The sequence below is a fragment of the Lytechinus pictus genome, chromosome 3, assembly GCF_037042905.1.
Source record: "Lytechinus pictus isolate F3 Inbred chromosome 3, Lp3.0, whole genome shotgun sequence".
Taxonomy (NCBI): Eukaryota; Metazoa; Echinodermata; class Echinoidea; order Temnopleuroida; family Toxopneustidae; genus Lytechinus; species Lytechinus pictus.
The window spans coordinates 53,011,355-53,033,048 of record NC_087247.1 but is presented as its reverse complement, the minus strand read 5'-3'; the positions used below and the strand labels follow the sequence as shown (position 1 = coordinate 53,033,048).

The 21,694-nt window shown below is 34.2% G+C and overlaps 1 protein-coding gene across 3 annotated transcripts; it reads left to right on the top strand.

Moving 5' to 3' along the window:
• The first annotated feature begins 276 nt into the window (after positions 1–276).
• Positions 277–21,647, top strand: LOC129257020 (uncharacterized). Of its 3 annotated transcripts, XM_064097353.1 has the most exons (13): positions 374–500; positions 1,598–1,658; positions 6,284–6,543; positions 7,382–7,612; positions 8,367–8,526; positions 9,063–9,184; positions 9,511–9,651; positions 11,188–11,320; positions 12,536–12,722; positions 14,312–14,394; positions 15,508–15,605; positions 16,054–16,149; positions 17,247–21,074. In XM_064097353.1, exons 3-13 carry the CDS (start codon positions 6,331–6,333, stop codon positions 17,349–17,351), a joined length of 1,569 nt encoding a protein of 522 aa, XP_063953423.1. In that variant the 5' UTR covers positions 374–500; positions 1,598–1,658; positions 6,284–6,330; the 3' UTR covers positions 17,352–21,074. The 3 variants fall into 3 exon arrangements, with proteins under 3 accessions (XP_054751226.1, XP_063953422.1, XP_063953423.1); XM_054895251.2 differs by lacking the exon at positions 1,598–1,658 and having other exon boundaries at positions 277–500; positions 17,247–21,647; XM_064097352.1 differs by lacking the exon at positions 1,598–1,658 and having other exon boundaries at positions 365–500; positions 8,367–8,553.
• The last annotated feature ends 47 nt before the right edge of the window (positions 21,648–21,694 follow it).

Here is a 21,694-nt window from a genome sequence, read left to right as displayed (position 1 = left end):
ATTACATACATTTATGGATTTTTGCGCTGCACGAACACTTCATTAAAAAAGTGGTCTTCAATTGCTTTTTGTTAATAAGATAATTCAACATGCATTTAATTAAGGCACTTATGTTGGCCCGGCGGGGAAGGAGAGGGTGCCATTTTTCGAAAAGTTCCCAGGGGCTCCAATATCAGGTCAAATTTGCCCCCCCCCCCCACGAAATCCTGGATCCGCGGCGATCCGCGCCTTGTTCCGACAAAGTTGTTCATCTCGATAGGTCATGTCATAAATCATGCACAATAATTATAAGTGTCTGACTTGAAATGAGAATATGGCAGACACGCAAATTGTCACGTGATATCTGTGATTGAGACCTGCGCCCGTAGGCTGTACTGTCGACAAGTATACCGAGCCGAGGGTTTACTTTAATACTTTATTATTCATTTCATTTCCAAAGTTACTCAAGATCTCTCCTTTCGAAGTTCGGTTAATTGTAGCTGGAGCCGGGCTCAACACATGTATGTACTATGCTACTATCTTTGGCTTTGTAATAGGGCATTAGTATATTATATTATAGTCTGAAGATCCCCTCAAAACGGTCATGAATTAGATGGATGCGATGCCGTCGAATTAGCGATTTGACTCATTCGCAATTTAGATATACGTATCACGAACACGTGTTATCATTATATATCCTTTATGTGTTTGAAATATCGCTTGCGCCATCCATAGTGGTGGCCATGTATAGAAAGACGGAATTTTTTTTGTTATTAAGTATAACCTTCCCCAACTTTAATACATGGGAAAGAGTTCCATATGCACCCCCAACCAAAAATAACAAAAGATTGTTGAGACTTCCGGTACGCACTCTAAGCACCAAGGCTATTTATTAGTACTATTATTCCTGTGTTAAAAAAGTGAGTGCACGCGAATTAAATGTTGGACTTTAATTACTAGATCTTACCATGGAGCTCCATGACGAAATCTATTCTTAAATTAGACTCTAGATATTAATAAATTGAAAAAAATGTATAAATAGTACTCGCCTGGTCTTTTCTTGGGGTACCGTATTTGCGTATTGAAGCCTTTTTGTCCAGAACTTGCGCAAATTTTGTCGCCATAGGGTTGTGCACATTCTCGTTTAATACTGGTTGTCACGTGACACGGCAATGTCGTTAGGCTGTTTGGCCTGTATTCAAGGCGTTCTATCCGTTATGATTTTATATTGAATGAAGCAAATTCCATCAGGTATAGGCCCCTATCAAGTCAAAATCGATACAGGGATCGAGAGGGGGGGGGGGGTGGAGCCAAAAATTTCCCAGTCACATGGTATGAAAATGATATTTTTTATGATTGTCCACGATCATTAGGGCAAACCCGTGTGTGGCAGTACGGTAGCGTGATGAGTAAAAAAAAATAAAATAAAAGAAAGAAAGAGGGCCAATGTAGGCATACATGGCGCGTGGGAATAAAGTTGCTTTATATGTTCCAAGCGAGTGAAGCAAGCGAGAAAAAAAATTTTCGTGCAAATCTAAATTTGAGATAGATATCTTAACTTACACTTTTCCTTTTCTTTTCATTAATTCCCTTCATTTCTTTTTTATCTTGGTTGTAGAACTTTCGGGGGCCCCTAGGCCTAACCCTTCCATCGTGTACCTCCAGTGCAATATCAGCAGGTGGGTCTCGATAACTCTGGATATTTAGCAATTAGACCTATTTATAGAAAACATAACGTTAATGTTTTGACCCCTTCCCCCCAAAAAAAGGAAAAACAATTATAAACTAAGTTATATACATCCCCCTTTTCTCATTTCGCTTTTTATTTTCTCTATTCCCTCCTTATTTTTTTTTGGGGGGAGGGACCTTTTCGGGGGGCACCGCCCCTAGCTACGCGCCTACCAGATGAAGAGGCGAGCGAGCAAAACCTTTGTCACTTTTATTACAAATATCAATTTTGCAATAGATTTTGACATAACATTCGGAATTATTCTCGCATACATTTTTCTTTCCTTTTGCTTTTTTATGGCCTTTTATTTCTCTTCCCTTTCTCTTTCTGTCTTTCTTTCTTTCTTTCTTTCTTTTCCTTCCTTCATTCCTTTTCTCTTATCTGCCGTGGATGTAAGCTATATATACGCATGATCTTAATCTTCATTATGATTCAAACTATATAGAGGCGCATCCAAGATTTTCCAAATTAAGTAGGGGGGGCGGGGTGAATTTTCTTAAGTAAAATTTGACAACTCCCAAAAAAGGTTCTTACTAAAAAAAAAAAAACGGTCATTATATTGTCTCGCGTAAAGTTTGACAAGTAAAAAAAAAATGGTCACTCAAAATGAAAGTCATTTTGTCCGCGTAATATTCGGCAAGCCCCCACCCCCCACAAAAATAAGAAAAGGGAAAGTCATTTTGTCCACGTGATATTTGGCAACCCCCCCCCCTCAAAAAAAAAAAAAAAAAAAAAAAAAAAGGTTTTAACTATAGCAATGATCGAAGGTCATTTTGTCTCGCGTAAAATTTGACAATTTTTTTATAAAGTTGTCACTAAAAAGAAGGTCATTTTTTCCACCATTGATTATATTTGGCAAGCCCCCAACCCCCACCCCCATAAAAAAGTTTGTCCCTAAAAGTGATGTATAGAAAGTCATATTGTTAATTTGTTCCCAGTAAAATTTTGAATTTGGCAATAAAAAAAAAAGGCCAAAAAGAGAAAAGAATATGAACGAAATATCCCCATTACAAATAATGCTGTACGTGATTCTCATGAGGGGGGGGGGGCACATAACTAGTATTAACAACATATTTAATTCCAAAATGATGTTTACTATAAATCTCAAAAGGGGGAACGGGCAGAAATGCTCACCCCAACCCCCCCCCCCTCCCCCCCCCCCCCCCCGCCACTGATTCCAATCAATAATGACTTTTCTCTGCAATACTAATGCTTTGAAATCAAGATACTGAAGATTGATACGCTTAACATAAATTATGAACGTCTGACAAAAAGATAACCAACCGATCACCTGACCGATCAGCTGACCAGTACGCGTATCACTTCGGAGTTGATCACTCGTCGCAGGTGTGTGGAACGCTCACCGAAAATCAACAAAAAGGGCCTGAAATGTAAGTTTAACAATAATCCATTTTAATTTCAACTATATTTAGAACTTACTCAATTAAATGCGACCAAATAAAAGTTATATCTTAACACTGCAACTTGTATTAATGCGTACATTTACCAAAGTCTTGGGTTGGAAATCAGAACAGCATTGTCCAACCCATAATTTGGGTAATGTCGCCTATACATGTTAATGTTTGGACCTCATTGGTACTAGGAGTGCCGGTACGTTCACCTCAGATTTTTCTATCATTTTTTACTGTTGGCGTGTTGCTTACCTTGTCCTTGGCCTGGCCCTGGGATGGGGCTGAGCTTGGCTCACCCACGCCACGGCTACATCTCTGCCGCCGACTACAGAATAATTGAAGGCACGGCGCATTCAACAAATAACGTTACTCTATGAAAAATTAAAACGAGGACTTACAGAATGAAGTCCTACAAAACTTACCAAACGAAATGAAGTCAATTACCTACTCAAAATTTGATGAATATCCCTCAAAATGCGTCATTTAAGCGTTGATTTTTCTTCTCGTTGACAAAATACGAAAGCCACCTTTCTACATGTAGCTCTCATATTTTTTGTCTAATAAGCGAAAGAGGGCGCGAGATTTATCTTCATATCAAACTCAAAGACACTACAATTGAAAGACTAGACACAAAAATTATCTTACACGTAAATCGATGCAAAGCGTTACGCGAAGTCGGCAAAGTGTTCAATCTTTTTACTGTTATTAAAGACTTTGGTGGAACGTTAATTGACAAACGAACGGTAGCACTTGCGGGGCTTTGTTCAAGGTACATAGAATTTTCTATATTTTTTGTTTAATTTGTCATCGGTTTGAATATTTTCCAAAAAGTATTATTGTCAGCAAAAATAATAAAAAAGTATGTTTTTTAAGTTATGGATTTATTAGGGTCTCTATTTTATCAAACAATTATTGGAATTGCGCATACAATGAATCATGAATCTAGTTATAAAAATACCACCAAGCTGAATTAAGGTTGTGAACTGTATTAGCGCCACCAACGACCTTCCTTTTATTTCTGTGGAAGAGACGTGCGAAGCCACTGTCCAGGCGGAGGTAAGCGATTTTGCTCTTTTTTGTGTCCTTTTTAAATTAAAAAAATATGTTAAAAATTGAAAATGGAATGCTTTTTACCAGAAAAAGCCCTGGTGAGTAGCGGAATGGGTTTCGGCTAACATCATTCACGTTATGAAGCGATGTTAACGACAACTCTAAAATCCACTACAAAAACACGTTGGTTGTGCGAGGTCTGTATAGCATATACTAACCTCGCAATAGTGTGAGTGGGCTGGGCTTAGCCTTAGTTAGGCTTAGTTGGGACTCGAACTCACCTCGTTTTGATTACTTTTATATATCTGCAGTCAAGACCTCTTCCCGCTATGCTAGCGAGAAGCGCTGAGGTAAGAGTTCCATATGCACCCCCCACTAAAATTGAAAATAAAAATATGGAGAAGGTTCAGAATAATATATCTAGCCATATTAAATATAGAACATATATGATGGGGGAGTAAAAATACATTCCAAAATATGGCTTTATTCCGTCAAATTTCGAGCAGGATCTAGTGCGTGTAATTGTCCATAGACATCGGTTTATTTAGTCAGTAAAGGGTCTGTGAGTCTAGACTAGTCGAACTATTGGCTGATAATCGTTAAAATACCCCTACCGGGCCGGTATCAGCGCTGGAAAGACTTCCATATGTCCCCTCCACTTTAAAAAAGATTCTATGACAAAACTTAGCCTTGAGGACTTTTTTAATAAATATTTTGACATAGATAGAGTAACTGCGTGGCCGGGGGTCGATGAATGATGTGCGGCCGCTCAGCAGACTCAGCAATATTCCACTAAATTCACCAACACACTCTAAACATGTACAGTACACATTCACTCACTCCCACACTACAAAATCATTCGGTGACATGGGCAAAATCTCGAATAAAAAGTGAAAATTTCTTACCTAAATCACCATATCTCGTGTCAAAAATATCACCATCGCCCATCGGTACTTCTGTTTTTTGTGAATAATTATTTTATAGTAGTTTCAAATTTAGCACTGCTGCTATATTGAATTGCGTGATGCAGGTGAGACTGCCAGAGGCGCTCCACTTGTTGTTCATACCAATGCATGGATAATATAATTCTGAGCAATTTGATACCTTGATCACGACAAGTAATAACGGAATTAGCCTCCATCAAAGTTTACAGCATGCGCACGTGCATTGACCATAGACAATATATGTGCAAAAACATGCCTGTACAAAATTCATTATAGTTCTTCAGGAAGTCCGTTGACCCCCAATTTTATATTCTAATAAGAGTATGGATGGGAGATATTTCATTTCATTTATTTATTTCACCACGGTTAAAAGCCCATTCAGCATAGCTGTTTTTCAAAGGGGCCGTGATACAATATACAATATTCAATACACAGAAATGATCATAGTTTTTTAAGCAAACAAAGTAATTCATTAAAAAAATAACAATATTACACGGATACAAACAACTAAAGTGGATAAATTAACATTACAGAGTGCAAGTGGGATATTAAATATGTTTTAGATATGATTTTATGTCATATTTCTCTGAGCTTTAAATATGTTTTAGCTGAGATTCTAAGCTATCGCGATTGTGGTCTCCATTTTCTGATCAGATGCCGGGATCATGCCTGTATTTCACTTCCAATATTGGGTTAGAGATCCTCTTAATTTGCTTATGTGTAAAGTCTATGGGAAATAGTGTAGCTCAATTGGTAAGGCATCAGACTTGCGTCTCAAGGGTCCACGGTTCGAGCCCAAGGGTGAACATGATAATTTTTTTTATTTTTTGTTTCTTTTCAACATTTCACAAACGGTCCTTTATGACCATTACAATGTATATAAAATAAATCATTGGACAATAAAAGAGATTTAAAATCCCTTTTAATATGATATGTATGACCTACACTTTTTCACACAACTTTCTCATTTTCCTCTTTTTCAAGAATATTTAACACATTTTTTTTGTAAGGAAAGTTCAGTTTTCATCATGATGATCATATTGATCTCAATAAACATGGTGATTGTATTCGTGATCATGAGAATCAAAGACAGATCACCTAATTCGTCCTCATGAGGTTTTAAAATTCTAGTTTTTTTTTTCTCTCTCTCCCTTTTCCCACCTTATCAGACATCAAATTGCAGTTTGACACATTTTTGGCTTGCCAAGTTGCCATCATGGTTTCAGTGGTTATCTCTGTGATCTTGACAACAGTTGTAGTGACTTTAGCTATCTTCATTGGAAGGCTGAGGAGAAGAAGACGAGCTGGAATGTCTTTCAGAAGTGAGCATGTTATTGTCTTTACTCGCTACCCAGAACCTGGTACCACAAAGACAAGACTTATTCCAGATCTCGGGGAAGCTGCAGCTGCAACTCTGCAGCTGTGCTTGGTTAGTTACACTTCTTTGCTTACAGTCTAAGTGTACTTAGTAATATAATTCTTATGGGCAGATAGTCTTGTTATATTTCAAAGTTTGAAATAAAAATCAACTTGAAATTGTTTTGTAAGATGAGTATCATTTTTGTTTCAGTGTGGGGAAAGCAAGAAAATACCAGTATATTTTTTTCATAGCTATCTTTTTTTCTACCCCAAATGCACATGTAGTTATGTAAGTTTTTATTCTCTTTAAAAGAAAAACCCAACTCTGGCAATCTTGACATAGAATAAGTGTTCTTAATAAGTAAGAGGTGCATTCAGCTTAATATTATTTGTAAACAATATCATAATGACTGTGAGCTGTACAGGAGCTAGCTAAGAGGTTGATGTGTGTCTTTGTAATTTGATTTAACTTGGCCCTTTTTAAATCAATATGTAAAAAGAAGGGTAGCATCAGAAGTTTTTGTATCTAATATAACTGCATGAATGATGTTAAAGTATCTATAGTTATTTGGTTACTACCTTGATGTATTTTTATGATATACTATGAATGCAGAAGTCAATTGATGAGCAATATATCCATTAAGCATCCATGTATAGTACACTCAATGAATTAATGTCATAATGTTTGCCATAGCTTCACAAGTGCCTATATTCACATTTCACAACAAGTGATGCCAGTTTCTAGATTGACTGTATATGTATTTTGTGTAAGACAGGGAAAAAATGTATATAGTATACATTTGCAATATACAGGATGGAGAAAAAAACGTGAGGAAAATTTGAACTCAGCTACATTTGCATGTAAATGATTACTTAAAATGACATTCATATCTTCATTTGATTCTCAGACCAATCATATTCTAGAGGTTCTTCAGTTGGTGCAAGCCAAGCGACCGTGGGTATCAGTTGAGATCAAGTACACTGGAGGCTCAAGGAAACAAGTCAACTACTGGCTAAGTAGCCATCGCAGAAGACGACTAAGATGTCGCTGGTCTGAGCAGACTGGTCTAGGATTAGGGGAGAGAATAGTCAATGCATTCCATGCTGCCTTTGCTAGGAAGAAGCAGAGAGTTATATTGGTAGGTGAACTGCTTCTTAACGTTCTGATGAGAATCATGAGAGCCTAGATGCCAGTTGATAATACTTGTAGTTTTATTTCATGCCACACAGCTCAGTGTTTTTTCCTTCTCCAAAATTGGTCATTCTACAGGATTTCCAGACATTCATCTGGCATCCTACAAGAGTTCCTCATTTAATGTGTACACAGTATCTACAGGTTCTTGAATGTCAGTGCTGGCTAACTCACATGCATATCACTGATTTGTGAAACCTTGAAAATGATGTACATGTAACTTTATTATTTTCAATTTGATTCTGATTTAATGTTCAATACTATGCTTGTCCGGTTTTTCTCTACATGTATGTATTAGGGTAGACATAGTTATTAAGTAATCACAGTTGAATTATGGGGTCAGAGGTCATATAAGTATTCAAAGGTGAAATAAGATAAGAGGTTAACAATTGTTTTGAAATATCTTGCATTTCTCATGAAAATGATAACTTTACAACCTTTGGATGACACCCATAACTTTTGCCTTGACAAGTTATCACCTTTGCCTTTTAATTTCACTCTATGCTATGGAATAGTGTTAAATAATTGCAGAGTGGTAGAAATTTCTGATAAAATGTTAAGTATTGAATAATAAATCATAGTAAGTAATAATACAGTTCAGGTTTATTTTAACATGGGATTGTGTCAAGCACATCATTATTGGTAGAACTTGGCCTTTCATCATCAACTTGTGCTATCTATTTATATTGACTACATCACAGATTGGGAGTGATATTCCAGCAATTGATGCTGACACAATCTGCTCTACCTTTGACAAATTATCCCTTGGAACGTGCAATATGATATTAGGACCTGCTAAAGATGGAGGCTACTATCTGGTAGGACTCAGTCAGAATGAAGGAGAAGAATCTATAGATCTTAGTGAGAAATTTTCATCATTCTTACCGGGTATGAGGGGGGGGGGGGCAGTTTGCAATGCCTCCATATGAACATTGCTTGAGGAACTTTTCTCTCCATTATACAGTTGAGGCCAAAAGTTTACATACACCCATGAAATTCAGTGAAATTTGTTCGCTTGCCAAATATCGTAAAATTTACTATATCTTCAGAAATATAAATACTACCATGACAAATTTGGTATCAAATAAGAGAACGTATTAAGATCTTTCACATGATAGGGATGCTGTTGGGATAAAAGTATATTCAGGTGAGATTTTCTTTGAAGAAAAAAAGTAATATTCATGCCAAATGTATTCTATTGTTTATTATATTTTCAAACATTGTTTCATAGAAATATACATATTCTATCTCGCATAGCCACGTATTTTGTCTCTATCTATTGCCTTCTTGAGTATCTGATTCTATTATTATAAACTTAGTATATCATTTGTGTAAGAAAAGTATATTAACTGTTTTGTTAAGCTACTCATGTTCATATGATCTATCTTCCCAACTAGATCCTCTCTTCATGAGCTCTGATATAGAGTGGGGTACAAGTAAAGTTCTACAGCAGCAAAGAAAAGTTGCCCAACAATGTCAAGTGAGGCTAGAGATACTCCCTAGAATATTGCAAGATGTGGTAAGAATTCCCAGCACCCTTATGTTGTGATGTAACGCAAATGACAGTGACCTATTTTATAGATATTGCAAGGCCCACAGTGCACTATACTGGATAATAAGATGAAACAATACCAAAGTTTTTCATTTGAAGTTGGGCAATTAAAATATCAAGAGTGCTTTAGAACTTTATTCTTTGTTCCATCACTATCACTTACAATAATTTTCTGCTTATAAATCGTTGAAATTTAACTGTAGTGAAAATTGATAGAGATGATTTGTTTGACTTTGTGCTGAACTGAACCCATCTAGTGACATGCTGCCTGTGTGTTTCACTTTGCTATGTAGGATACTATAGAAGATTTAGTGGAAATTGAGAGGTCTACAGGGTATACAGTGGATCAAATCAGGACACCATTCCTTTCTGTTATCATTCCAGTTTTTAATGAAGCTCCTTTTATACAACAGACACTCCAAAATGTAACAGAGGTTAGTGGCATGTTTGATTTTATATTTGACCAAATACTGATTATGATTGTGTTAGATTAAAGGTATTATAAATACTGTTCCATGAAAAAAAATATAACTGTATAGGAGATATACAGATTGTGAAATGGGTCTGCTTTTTTTTACGTTTGGACAGAGTTGTGCTCAATTACTTTCTTCAATTACAATTATATAATTGAAGAAATGATCAATTACAGTTACTTTTCAATTCAATTACTTTTTTTTCAATTACAATTATCAATTACTTTTGTCAATAACAATTCAAATTTCAATTACTTTCTTTAGAAGTCATAAATGAAATCAATTTGTATTCTGTACATAGCACCATACATTTCAACATAATAGGAACTGACAAAGTGAAGGTTTATGTTAAAGTGCACGGATTCTGCCTATTACACTCTTTGATGCTGAAGCAGTTGACATGAAAAAGGTCATGAAATCAAATCATAAATTAAGTGAGGTTATTATAAAGTAATTGAATGCAATTAAAAGTAATTGACAGTAATAGACGTCAATTACATTTTAAAAAATTACAATTGCAATTACAATTACTTTCCCTTTCAAAAAATTTCAATTACAATTACCGAAAAAAAGTAATTAATTACATAATTGATCACTTACCTTGCTTTTGGAGTAGGTGATGCAACTTGTACACGTTCATATGACTTTCCATGATTTTTTTTCCTACGTACATGTAGATGAGATGAATGTTCATAACATTGTACATGTTACTGGTATGCACATAACATGTTTAACCCTAAATAGCCTGGGCTATTTCGACGCCTAGTAAAATCATAAGTTTGCTCTAATTAACAAAATAATGCCCCTAAAATGCTAATTTTTGTTTCACATACTCTTTATAGGCATCTGATTAAATTTTTTTTTTTAAATGTCAACATCACATTTATTTTTTTATGTATTTTATTGTTTTCTAAATTTCTTATGTGTTTCTATGTTTTTCAACTTTTTGTTTTTTACTGTGTTTTCAATGGAAATTGTCAGAGACTTTATTTTGACCATAAACAAGAGAAAATTAATTGATTTTAAGAAGTAAAAGAAAGCATATGAAACATTTTATGAATTTTGGCTAAAAACACTATTTGCATTAGATTTGTACACAATTTACGTTTTTGAGCAATTTTGGGTCTGCATACACTTACAAAATGTTGTGTAATTTCGGAACCGCGTACCCGGGGGTCATAATTTTGGTCTCAAAAGTTGCGCGAGACTTGAAAGTAAAAAGTCAGCGAGTGACGCGGTCAAAAAAATTCGCGCGGCAGATATATCGCGAAAAATGTCGAGGGGGGGCTGAATCAGCCCCCCCCCCCCCAGTCTTCTTAAGGTTAAGATGGAAAAGAGCTTCGAAGCTAATATTGAGGAGTAAAAGTGAAGTCATCTTTAGGTCATTTTGCCCCTCACATATGATTTAGCATGACCTTCCGAATGTGGCAATTAATGTGTGGGAAATGAATATACATGTACAGTATTTTTGTTTTCTCTCTCCTTTTTTCCATTTAGCGATGTTCTTTTCCAAATTTTATAGAGATCATCGTATGTGATGGAGGCAGTGAGGACAACACGCAACAACTTGTGACAGAATTTGCAGAAAACAATAAAAGAGTCCCTATAAAACTTGTAACTGGGTTAAAAGGTAAGAAATTTGACGATGGACATGAAAATAAGAATGATATAGTGTTCTTGGGTTTTGCATGTAACATTTTTAGCCAGTATCTCTATAAACTTCTAAAGAACTTTTATTGCTCTGGTTTTGGCTTGGGTAACTGTAATGCTTATTGCAGTCAAACCGAGTACTCACAACATCAGGAAGATATGTGTTAAAGCTATTATGCATCATTTTATGAATGAATAGAATATTAGTGCTGAGGTAGCAGTCCAAAGCTTAAAAAAAAATTGATTATAAATCAAATAATTGGATTTGAATCAAGGCAAGTACCATCCTGAACTATAAAGACAAGTTCCGAGTAATGATGTTAATTAAGATCTGCCTATCTAAACTAACTTATGAGACTAGAATGGTTTAGAAACCTTTTAGTTTTACTTATTCCATTTATTCATAAATTCTTAGTCACTCTTAAAGGAGAATGAAACTCTTGGAGCAAGTTAGCTTTTGTGAAAGCAGAAAAATCAAAGAATAAGATCAACAAAAGTTTGAGTAAAATAGGACTAGCAATAGAAGAGTTATGAGCATTTGAATGTCGAGATCGCTAATGCTATGGAGATCCTCCCATTGGCAATGCGACCAAGATCTATGATGTCACAGATGAACAACTCTCCCCTTTTGGACACTGAAAATATACCCCAAAACATCTCTTTTTGGTCATTCTAATCATATGACAAACGATTCATCAATGATATAATGTTGTGAAACCTCTGTACTTGTCCTCTCATAAAGAGAACACCTCACCTTGTGATAGACTCTATAAAAGTGACAATATAAGTGAAATAAGTACTAAAGTAATGAGGGAGTTGTACGTGTGTGACATCACAGATCTTGGTCGCATTGCCAATTGGAGGATCTACATGGCATTAGTGATCTCGACATTCAAATGCTCATAACTTTCTTATTATTCATTCAATCTTCCTCAAACTTTCAACAATATGTTTTTTTGATTTTTCTCTTTGATATGGATTCAGCTGGTTTCAAGGGTTTCATTCTCCTTTAACATTAGTTTTCTGCAGCAGCCCTGGTCGGATTTGTAGAAATTGTCAATGTCTTGTTGTAAATAACCCCACAAATTTTGCATATGAAATTATTATGTTTTCATTACATGAGCTTTGAACATTTTAATTTTGTACAATAAAGGAGAGATACTAGAATTGATATGGTTTTATATCTCCATTGCAGGAAGGGGTAGACAACTCAACAAAGGTGCTATGTTTTCAAAAGGAGACAATTTTCTTTTCTTACATGCTGACACCAAGTTACCTCAAGGTTTTGATGCCTCAGTGGTTCTTACTCTCTCTACTCCTGGAGTGAGTGCAGGGGCATTTGAGTTTAGTCTGGATTGTAACCATTGCTCAGAATCTGAAAGGTGAGAGGATACCATTAGCCAATGTCAAGATTTGACATCAAAAAGAATATTGTTCTAATCAGATTATGTTTCTAATGGGGTGTTGCAAGAAACTTTCAATTGATCGCCAATCAATTTTAGGTTCCAAAGTAAATTGAAAGTCATGCTTTTCATCACATATTTACAGTAAATTGATAATCTGCTTCTTGCATTAACAAGTATTAATTGAATCACTTTGGTTAGAATTGATCTATCACTTGTAAATTTGCATCTGTAATTAATAATTAATTGCAATTATTTTCTTGCAACACCCCCTAAGTGTGAGATCATCTGACATTTCTTTAATGACTTCCAATGAATTTCAGTCTTACTTCTGATATCTTCTGAAGCTGAATCACCCTTTGCTTTGCAAATTTACCCCTGGTAGCTCTGAAAACTTGATTTGTGTTAAACATGGATTGCTCAACAGGGATTTGTAACTTGTCCATTAGCCTATCTTTTGTTTTATTCTTGTTTAAAGAATACTTCTTAGTATGTAAGGATGTTTTTTGCTCTTCATAGCTTATGGATTTTTGTCAAGCTTTTTATTTATCTTTTATTGATTAGACTATTTTGTGGACTTCCCTTTGTTTAATCTTTCAGAACTCAGTACATGTAAAATTCAAATTACTTGTAACTGCATGTAGTCACCTTTATTTGTTTCCTAGGTACAAGTAGAAAAATGAGCAGATATTTTGGTAGAATGAAAATGATTTTCCATCCTCATCAGTGCCTCCCATGAGGTAACATATGTAGATTGGTGCTTTTTAGATAAGAGTCATAATTTAATTCAATCCGCCTGTAATCATATTTGTAAAACAAATATGAGAGTTGAACACTTTACCCTATCGATACTTGAGAATTAAATAGCATAGTATTACTTAATTTTGAGGAAATAACTTTTAAAAGCCATGGCATGTTTTAGCTCAGCAAGAAATTTATACACAATCGAGAGTGTTGTTGGCTCAGTCGGTAACGCGTCTGCCCGTCAAAACAAAGATCGTGGGTTCGAGTCCACCCCGGGCGGATGACTGAAGCCAGTGCGTTGTGTGTAAACGTCTCTCCCATGTTTCATGGATGCAGGCTATGTTACAATGGAAAACACTCCGTCCCTCAGATTGGACGTTAAATGAAGGCCCCGTGTAGAGGAGAGTCACTACCTTTGCACGTTAAGAACCAACTGCACTATTCGTATAAGAGTAGGGGGAAACCCTGGTGTAGTGGTCCACCTGCACTACCCCCATCAGTTATATCGGGAGGAGAGACCTGCGGGTCATAGTGATTCAGTTCGCTTTTTGCCTCCCAGGCACAGGTGATGCCAAACATAATAATAATAATCCCACATCATGCTTCACTCAAACCCAGTATGATTGTTTTGTTGAAATCACTTAGTGCTGCTGATGAAGTGGCAGCTCACTAAAACTGGTTAATAATAGTTGAACTTTGTATCCTGTGGAAAAGCACTCTATAAATCCATTATATTTCTTCTAAATATATTTGAACTTTTAATATCTTAACATTATTTCACTTGTGAAAATTTTTGAATAAAATTTTTTGTTTTTCCTCCTCAGGTCTGAGTTTGATTATTCAAAACTATTTGAATTTGAAATGAAGGTATTGGAATGGGGAACCAATATGAGGGCAAAAAGATTTGGTAAGCAATCTTATCTTATCTTATCATGGATATAATTTTGATTTTGCTTTGATGCTGTCATCTGTTTTGGTAGCTATACAATGGTATTCTGCTGGAAAGGAAAAGTCTCCTTAACTTCCTTTGTAAAAAAAAATTTCCCGAATATTGTCATCACCATTCTATTTATGAGTAGCAAGTGACATATTAATACAATTGCAATCATTTTTTATAAAAGCCCCGCGTGATTTGAAGTGGTATCAACACGTCTTCATCATTCTAATTTCATATCAGGGGCCCGTTGCATAAAAAAAAATTACCTGAGAAAACTCAGGTTGTTTTTACCGGAGTTTTTGCCCTGTGTTAAAGTCAATGGCAGAAATCAGACTAACCTTAGTTTCCAGTTTTTACTAGAGTTTTCTCAGGTAAAAAGTTTTATGCAACAGGCCCCAGAACAGTACCTCCAATTTGGGGATTCCTCTTACTATTTTTGTTGCAAGAAATTGTGATCAGTTGCAAACCTTTTTTTGAATCCTCCGTCAATCATAAATATTGTATTTGATTGTAAGTTTGACATGGATTATTGATCTGCTTCTAGCAAGAAGAAGTGTGAACTAATTTTTGTAGAGTTCAAGTTTATCTATCAATTATAAAATTGCAACAGAAATTTTGCAATGCTAATTCATTTCAAACTCAACAACATTGTTCTTAGCCTAAGTAAAGTGTTGTTAATGAATGTGGCCCTTGTATTACATTGATCTTTTGTCAATTTATTCATTTGTGTGGTTTTTTTTCACTTACATAATATTATTTGTTTTGAATTTGTATAAAATGATAAAAGTGCAATTTCTTAAAGCTCTAGTGTCCAGTCCACAGAGTGCTCAAGACAAGAAGCTAATTGTCACTTCTCCCCCTTTTTTTTACATGCTTTTTGTATTTGTGGGTGGGGGGGGGGTGCAAAATGCAATTGAGAACTCCTAAAGCAAGGGATACACTAATTATTGTTTATACTTCTGATCATGTACAATTGGTAAAAGATTTTGAGTGTGGGTGTGTGTGTATGCAATACTCATTGACATTTCATGATACATGTATAGTATTTTTTCATACACCATATTTTGTATACCCTTTATACAGAGCTTCCATATGGAGACCAAGCTTTGTTCATGTCAAGGGCGATATTTAAAAGTGTTGCTATGTTTCCTGATTATTTAATCATGGAAGATTATGAAATGGTTTGTACTCCTTTATTCATACCTCTATAGTATATTTTGAATATGAATGTTAGAAGTTACATATAAAATATAAGCAGCAATAGATCACAAATATTATTCAATTTCTAATGCAATATGTTGAAATCTCCACCAAAATTTGATTTGTTTTACCGATGATTAAATTCTTTAAACTTGCAGAGTGATGGTAATATACTTATTTACTTGACCATATTTTCATTTCTTATTTTGCAACAAAAATTATTCAATTTCTAATGCAGTAACAATTGTTACTTTAAATTCAACTAAAAAATACCAGCCTGTTTTATTAGAAATCTTATTTGGGTAAGGATTACAATTATTGATTATGAAATACCTGGAATGTATGCTTTTGACTTTGTTGCCCATATATGAATATTTGTGAGTGACTTATTGGTGTGTCTCTGACTGCAAGTTCATTGGTTATTTTCAGGTGTGCAAACTTCAAGGAGAAGGACATATCCAGATTGTAGAAGGGAAGCAGGCCATCACATCATCAAGGCGGTATGCAAGACATGGATATCTTATGGTAAGAATTGGAGTTTGCAGTTATTGAGAACTTCAACTACTGTAAAAATCATGAAATCTGCAAGTTTGATTTGATGAGAAGCACTGTTATTATATCATATTATGCTATAGACATAGTCCATTCAATATTTAGTAGAGGGTCAGAATGAAATATTTTAAATTGGAGTTGTATTGAAATATTTTTAATCTTTTGATAATATCAAGTCCTGATTGATAATATCTAGTCCTGTTTGATAGGGAGGGTTTACATTTTTAAAGTCTTACATTTTTTTTACCCCTGCCCACTTAAAGAACTAATTGATGGATCAAATTCTACCTTGGTCCAAGTATACATTGTGCTGATGATCTGATTTTTTTGTGGTCATGAGGTTAAAGGTCACAGAGGTCATTACATATATTGAAACATTTTCTTCTTGCAAAAATTGAACTGTTTGATGGGTCAACAACAAACTTGATTAATATTTGCATATTGAAGGGACAATGATTTGAGTAGATTCATGGTCATGAGATTAAAGGTCATATCATTGTTTAGAGGTTAGTGGTGTCATCATTTTTTCTTCTGGTAATGGCATAGACCTGAATTTGGAATGCATGCAGCAAAGAATATGTCTAGTCTTGAAAGGAAAAACCGTCATGCCAAGGATTTGTACACCACATATTATCTTCAAATACAATTTACCTATTTTTTGTTTGCAAAGTTTTTTTGTTATGTTGGTCTAATTATCCTGTTTCACAGTTTTGAATCATTTTATTTCATTTATTCTGGCTTAGACATTATTACCTATTAGTGAACTGTGATTGACCAATTTGAAATCTAATCATGAAACAAGAAATATATCTTTCGCTTGAGATCACAGCTTTTTTGTTACTGTTGATTTATCTTGTAAGCATCATGCAATGCACTGCTGCAATATATGTATTACTAGTATCATTTTTATTGCAGCTTCATAATGCCTTTGGATCCCTGGCCAGTTTTTACCCTCTTTACAGATACAGTGCATTCTATTAGTGGCATGATCTTAGTGGTTTTTCCTTTGGTGAGGTTTTTCAAAGTTATTCATAGTGGCATTCACAAAATATTTTCTTTATACAATACAGACTGTGGTGTTGAACTCTCTCATCATTATGGCTTACAATCTGGGAATCCACCCTAATGCTTTGGCTAGACTCTACTACGGAAGACGGCTTAACCATGGAAACTGAAATATCATTGTCGTAGGAATTTCCTCCATCATCTCAATTGTCGATGTCATCACCATCATCATCTTAGTCTGTCATCAATATCCTTGGCATCATCATCACCACCCACCATCATTATCATAACTACCATCACCATCATCATCGTCACCATCCTCATCATAATCATCACCATCATCATCGTCAAACATCAGATCAAGGATGCCAGCATGATGTGTGTGGAGAAGGCCAAGGACAATATCTTCTGTATTCGTAACATGTAATAAGTGTGCTCTGGATACAAATCATTAAACTGAACTGTAATAAGCAAGTGGTATTTATTTTACCCTATCATGTACCAGCTTTGTCAACAGATTTTATGAGATATTTACAAATGAAATCATTATTTATTCTAATGTCAAGAAAACAACTGGAATATTTGTTCATATTTATTCTTGTGTTTTGTTAATTTACTAACAACCTGTTGAATCTTGCAAATATTGACATGAAATACTTATTAGTTTCATTAGTTGATATGATATAATCATCATAAATTTATTTACAAAGATATTTTATTGATGCACTTATTTTATTTGTTTAATTCTGCTGAGTGAGTCATAATTTTGATAACAATATGTTATATTGGCAAATATGTTTTAAACAATTCAAAATTGTATATTTGTCATACTTTTCTGGTGGCATGATGTGAATTTATCAATATTTTATGAATGAGAACTCGATGTATGGAAGCTCATTACAACATGCATAAATGCTTGTACAGTGAATACCATTTATATGTCAGTATTAAAACAAATTATATTTTATTGATGGAATACAATTCTAGTTATACTCATGATCTATGCTGCATTGTATTTATTATAGATTTCATTTTTGCATGATTATACAATGTCTGAAAATGAGCCCATATTCACTTTGATATAGTATTGTAATATATTTGAGTTTACTCTGCTTTTTTTTCTTAGTGTCTTGGTTTCCAATAAATTTCCTTCCAGGAAAACTGAACTATTTTGGAATAATTTGTTTGTTATTCCATGAAATCTCATCATGATTTGAATATCTAGAGAATAATTGTGGAATAAAACCAAAAGTGCAATCTGCTAATATACAGGTACTTTGATGTACTGCATGAAATTTATTGAACAACACTAAAAAGAAATTGGAATAGCTATTTCCTCAGTGGTGTCGTGAATAATTGTGAATTTAACAAGATTAAAGCTAAATGATAGTAGTTGCAGTAAAACACTAATTTCGTGAGAAAGTCTGTAAAACCAAGGTTAAGTAAGACTATATCATCGTGGATCTAGATCTGGTATAGTTACATAAACTGAACTTTGTGAAATCATAAAATCTAAGCTGAAATACGATCACACTGAAAATCGCCAACACAGATAGGCACACGTGGGACAGTGTATTATTATTGCTGGAATAAAGACCCGACGGAAGTGACCGAATCCGCGCTTATTTTGCTTATTTCTCAGCAATTACACAATTTCTTCCAGAATCCTTTGGCACATATTTTTTATTTATACAAACAGACACTTGGGTGGTCATTATATTAGATTCTGTAAAAAGTCATTTTGAGATCGTTACCAGAACTGGAATTTATCTTTAAAAGAAAAAGATTGAAAGCAGATAATTGGATGAAGGATAAGAGTGAAACTTGGTGAGAGATAGGGCCGATGAATAGCCGAGTCTGGATGAATAACAGCCAAAATACAGGATCAAAGAATATCAAAAAATCTTCCAATCTTTTTTCAATGAACGGTAGAATCTGTTTTAAAGGGCAACTCCTTTTGTGGTAAAGATGAAAACAATAACTTAAGGTTTCAGTTCTCTTCATAGTATTTCAGGAAGAATATTACATTAAAATGAGCATTCCACTGCAAAGCATTGTCTTTGACCTTGGCTATGATCCAAAATTAAAATATGTTCACCAGTTGTGCCATTCATGCTTTTCTGTGTGCAGTACCTCTGACTCTTAACAGACTTTAATAAAATCTTCTTGTAATTTTGGTGCATACACTTTTTTCCCATGAATTTTAATTAACATACATGTATATCAATCATCTTCAGGCAGTTCATTCAATCTCAAGACAAGAAATGATCAGTTTTAAGCATCTCTTTTTAAAGGCTACATTTACTTATTCTTTCAAGGGCATGTCTGATGAAATAGGGAATTGGCTAAGGTGAATAATTCTTTGAAATATGATGGTTGTGTAATTGTAGTTGTACTGTAAAATAAAGATAGGACCAGAGAATATCAAAACGGTGTGCTTCTTTCAATGTGCAGAAGAGTACAAACACCTGCTTTTAAAGACCACATCCTCTTCTCTATTTGATAACCTCTAATTACCAATTGTCTACTCTTCTTATAATTAATGTTATTTATGTCCTGTCTAGTATACTGATCATGCACGAGTTTCAGGTCACATGACCAGGGCCAAAGGCCATTTATGATAAATGAACATTTACCATGTTTTTTGGCTATCAACATTGAAATCTTAACCAAGGTTAAATTTTTGAAATGTCACAACTTTCAAAGTATATGGATCTAGTTCATGAAACTTGGACATAATATTCAATTGTCTTGGGTATTTTTTGAAATGTCATAAGCTTGAAAGTGAATGGATCTAATGCATGAAACTCGGACTCATGGGTTATCGAGTCACACTGATCATTTTGCACAAATTTCAGATCAAAGGTCATTCAGGCCCAATAAACTTAGTATTTTTTATCATCACATGTAATGATGTATGGTGTTTTTGTGAATGAATTATTCATCTTGGTTGTTTTCAAAGTCAGCTCTGTTGCTGTATTGAATCACCTTCAAAATGCTTTAACTTATTTCTATTCCATTTTTTAAAATTAATTTTGTTCTGTTTGCTCTCCAATTCAAATTGACGTCATATCAGTACATGGAACCCATCCAAGAGGATTCATTATGTCTTACCATTTAAAGCAGAAGTATTACAAATCATTTTATAAAAGATGTATTTTTCTGATTTTCTTTGTCACTTACATTATAAGAAAAGAAATGTGTTTAAAATCACTTAGAGTACTTCTTTTGTTGTTTGAATTTAGTCAAGAAAGTTTGAATCTAGGATAGATAATATTGGGTATGAAACTATAGGCCTATATTAGAAATTTTGTAAAGCACAATTTCCTTACATTCCTGTATTATAAACGCATTTATTTAGAAAGATTAGTTCATCCACTTCTGTGATTGCAAGAAAATCATCATGTATTGAATCAATGCTGCATGTTTTTCTGTCAATATTTACGATATCTGATGCACTTGCCAAAATAAATTTTTGAAATAAACAAATGAACAATTGAAATGTATTTATAAAATTCAGAATCCCACCTTGATTAAAAACAAGTTATTCTATATGTGTAGTCCATTCAAGTTGCCATGAATTCTTTGATATTGGACATTTGTACTCATAGCAGTGGCAGTTTGGTATTGTATTACTTGTGTAGACTAGAACAGCTATGTTGAAAACTTTAAGTAGAAATATTTACAAAAATGCCTTCTAACCCTGAGTGATCAAGTGATTTGAAATAAGAGTGCATTTAAATGTTAAGCTCTCTAAATCAGTGTGTACAGAAGAAACGTTACTTTAATCACTCTGAATAGTAACAATATTTCTTATTAACTATGAAGCAATGCTTGTGCCTGCTATTTTAGATATTACATAGTTTATTAAATAAAGATGTCTAGAATATTATAAAATCAGAGCCTTTGTGTTTAATTATGAATGTCAAAATAATGATGGATAATTAGAGAAGATTTAACTTTATCTGTTTAATAAGGGAGAGAGAGCAATGGAGCTGCTTTATTGAATGTAAGCGTGAAATTTGCATGAAATGTATTTACACATGATTTATACCTTGAGCCGAGGATACAGACTGCCAATTTAAAGCAACATTGTCAGTTGAAGGATTGTCATAAATAGTAAATCATTTGAAACATTTGATAACTAATTTTTTCTAGTTTATTTGAGGAGTTTAAATATTTTGTCTCTGTACTGTATTCTATCATTTGCAAAACTCCATTATAATTTTTTATTTGTCAGCAAAATAATATTTTAAAGCACAGAGGATGATCATAGGATGATGGATTGTAGGATCATTGGATGATGATAAAAGCATCACCTCTCAAAGAATTTATCAAAAAGAATATCAAGTTTGGAAGTATTTTTCTTCATATTCTTGATTTGTAATACTACCAGTTTCCTTTTTTAGACTCTAAAGGAAGACCAATCTGATTCAAATTCAGTCAAATTAAAAAACATTATCTGTAATTACTTGAATCACAGTTTACACCTGTAGAGTATCCGTGGGAAGCC

Coding starts and splice junctions, on each gene's coding strand:
- LOC129257020 (XM_064097352.1), top strand. CDS start 6,331: ATGGTTTCAGTGGTTATCTCTGTGATCTTGACAACAGTTGTAGTGACT. Junction 9,652..11,187: donor CACTCCAAAATGTAACAGAG/GTTAGTGGCATG, acceptor TTTTCCATTTAG/CGATGTTCTTTTCCAAATTT. Junction 12,723..14,311: donor CATTGCTCAGAATCTGAAAG/GTGAGAGGATAC, acceptor TTTCCTCCTCAG/GTCTGAGTTTGATTATTCAA.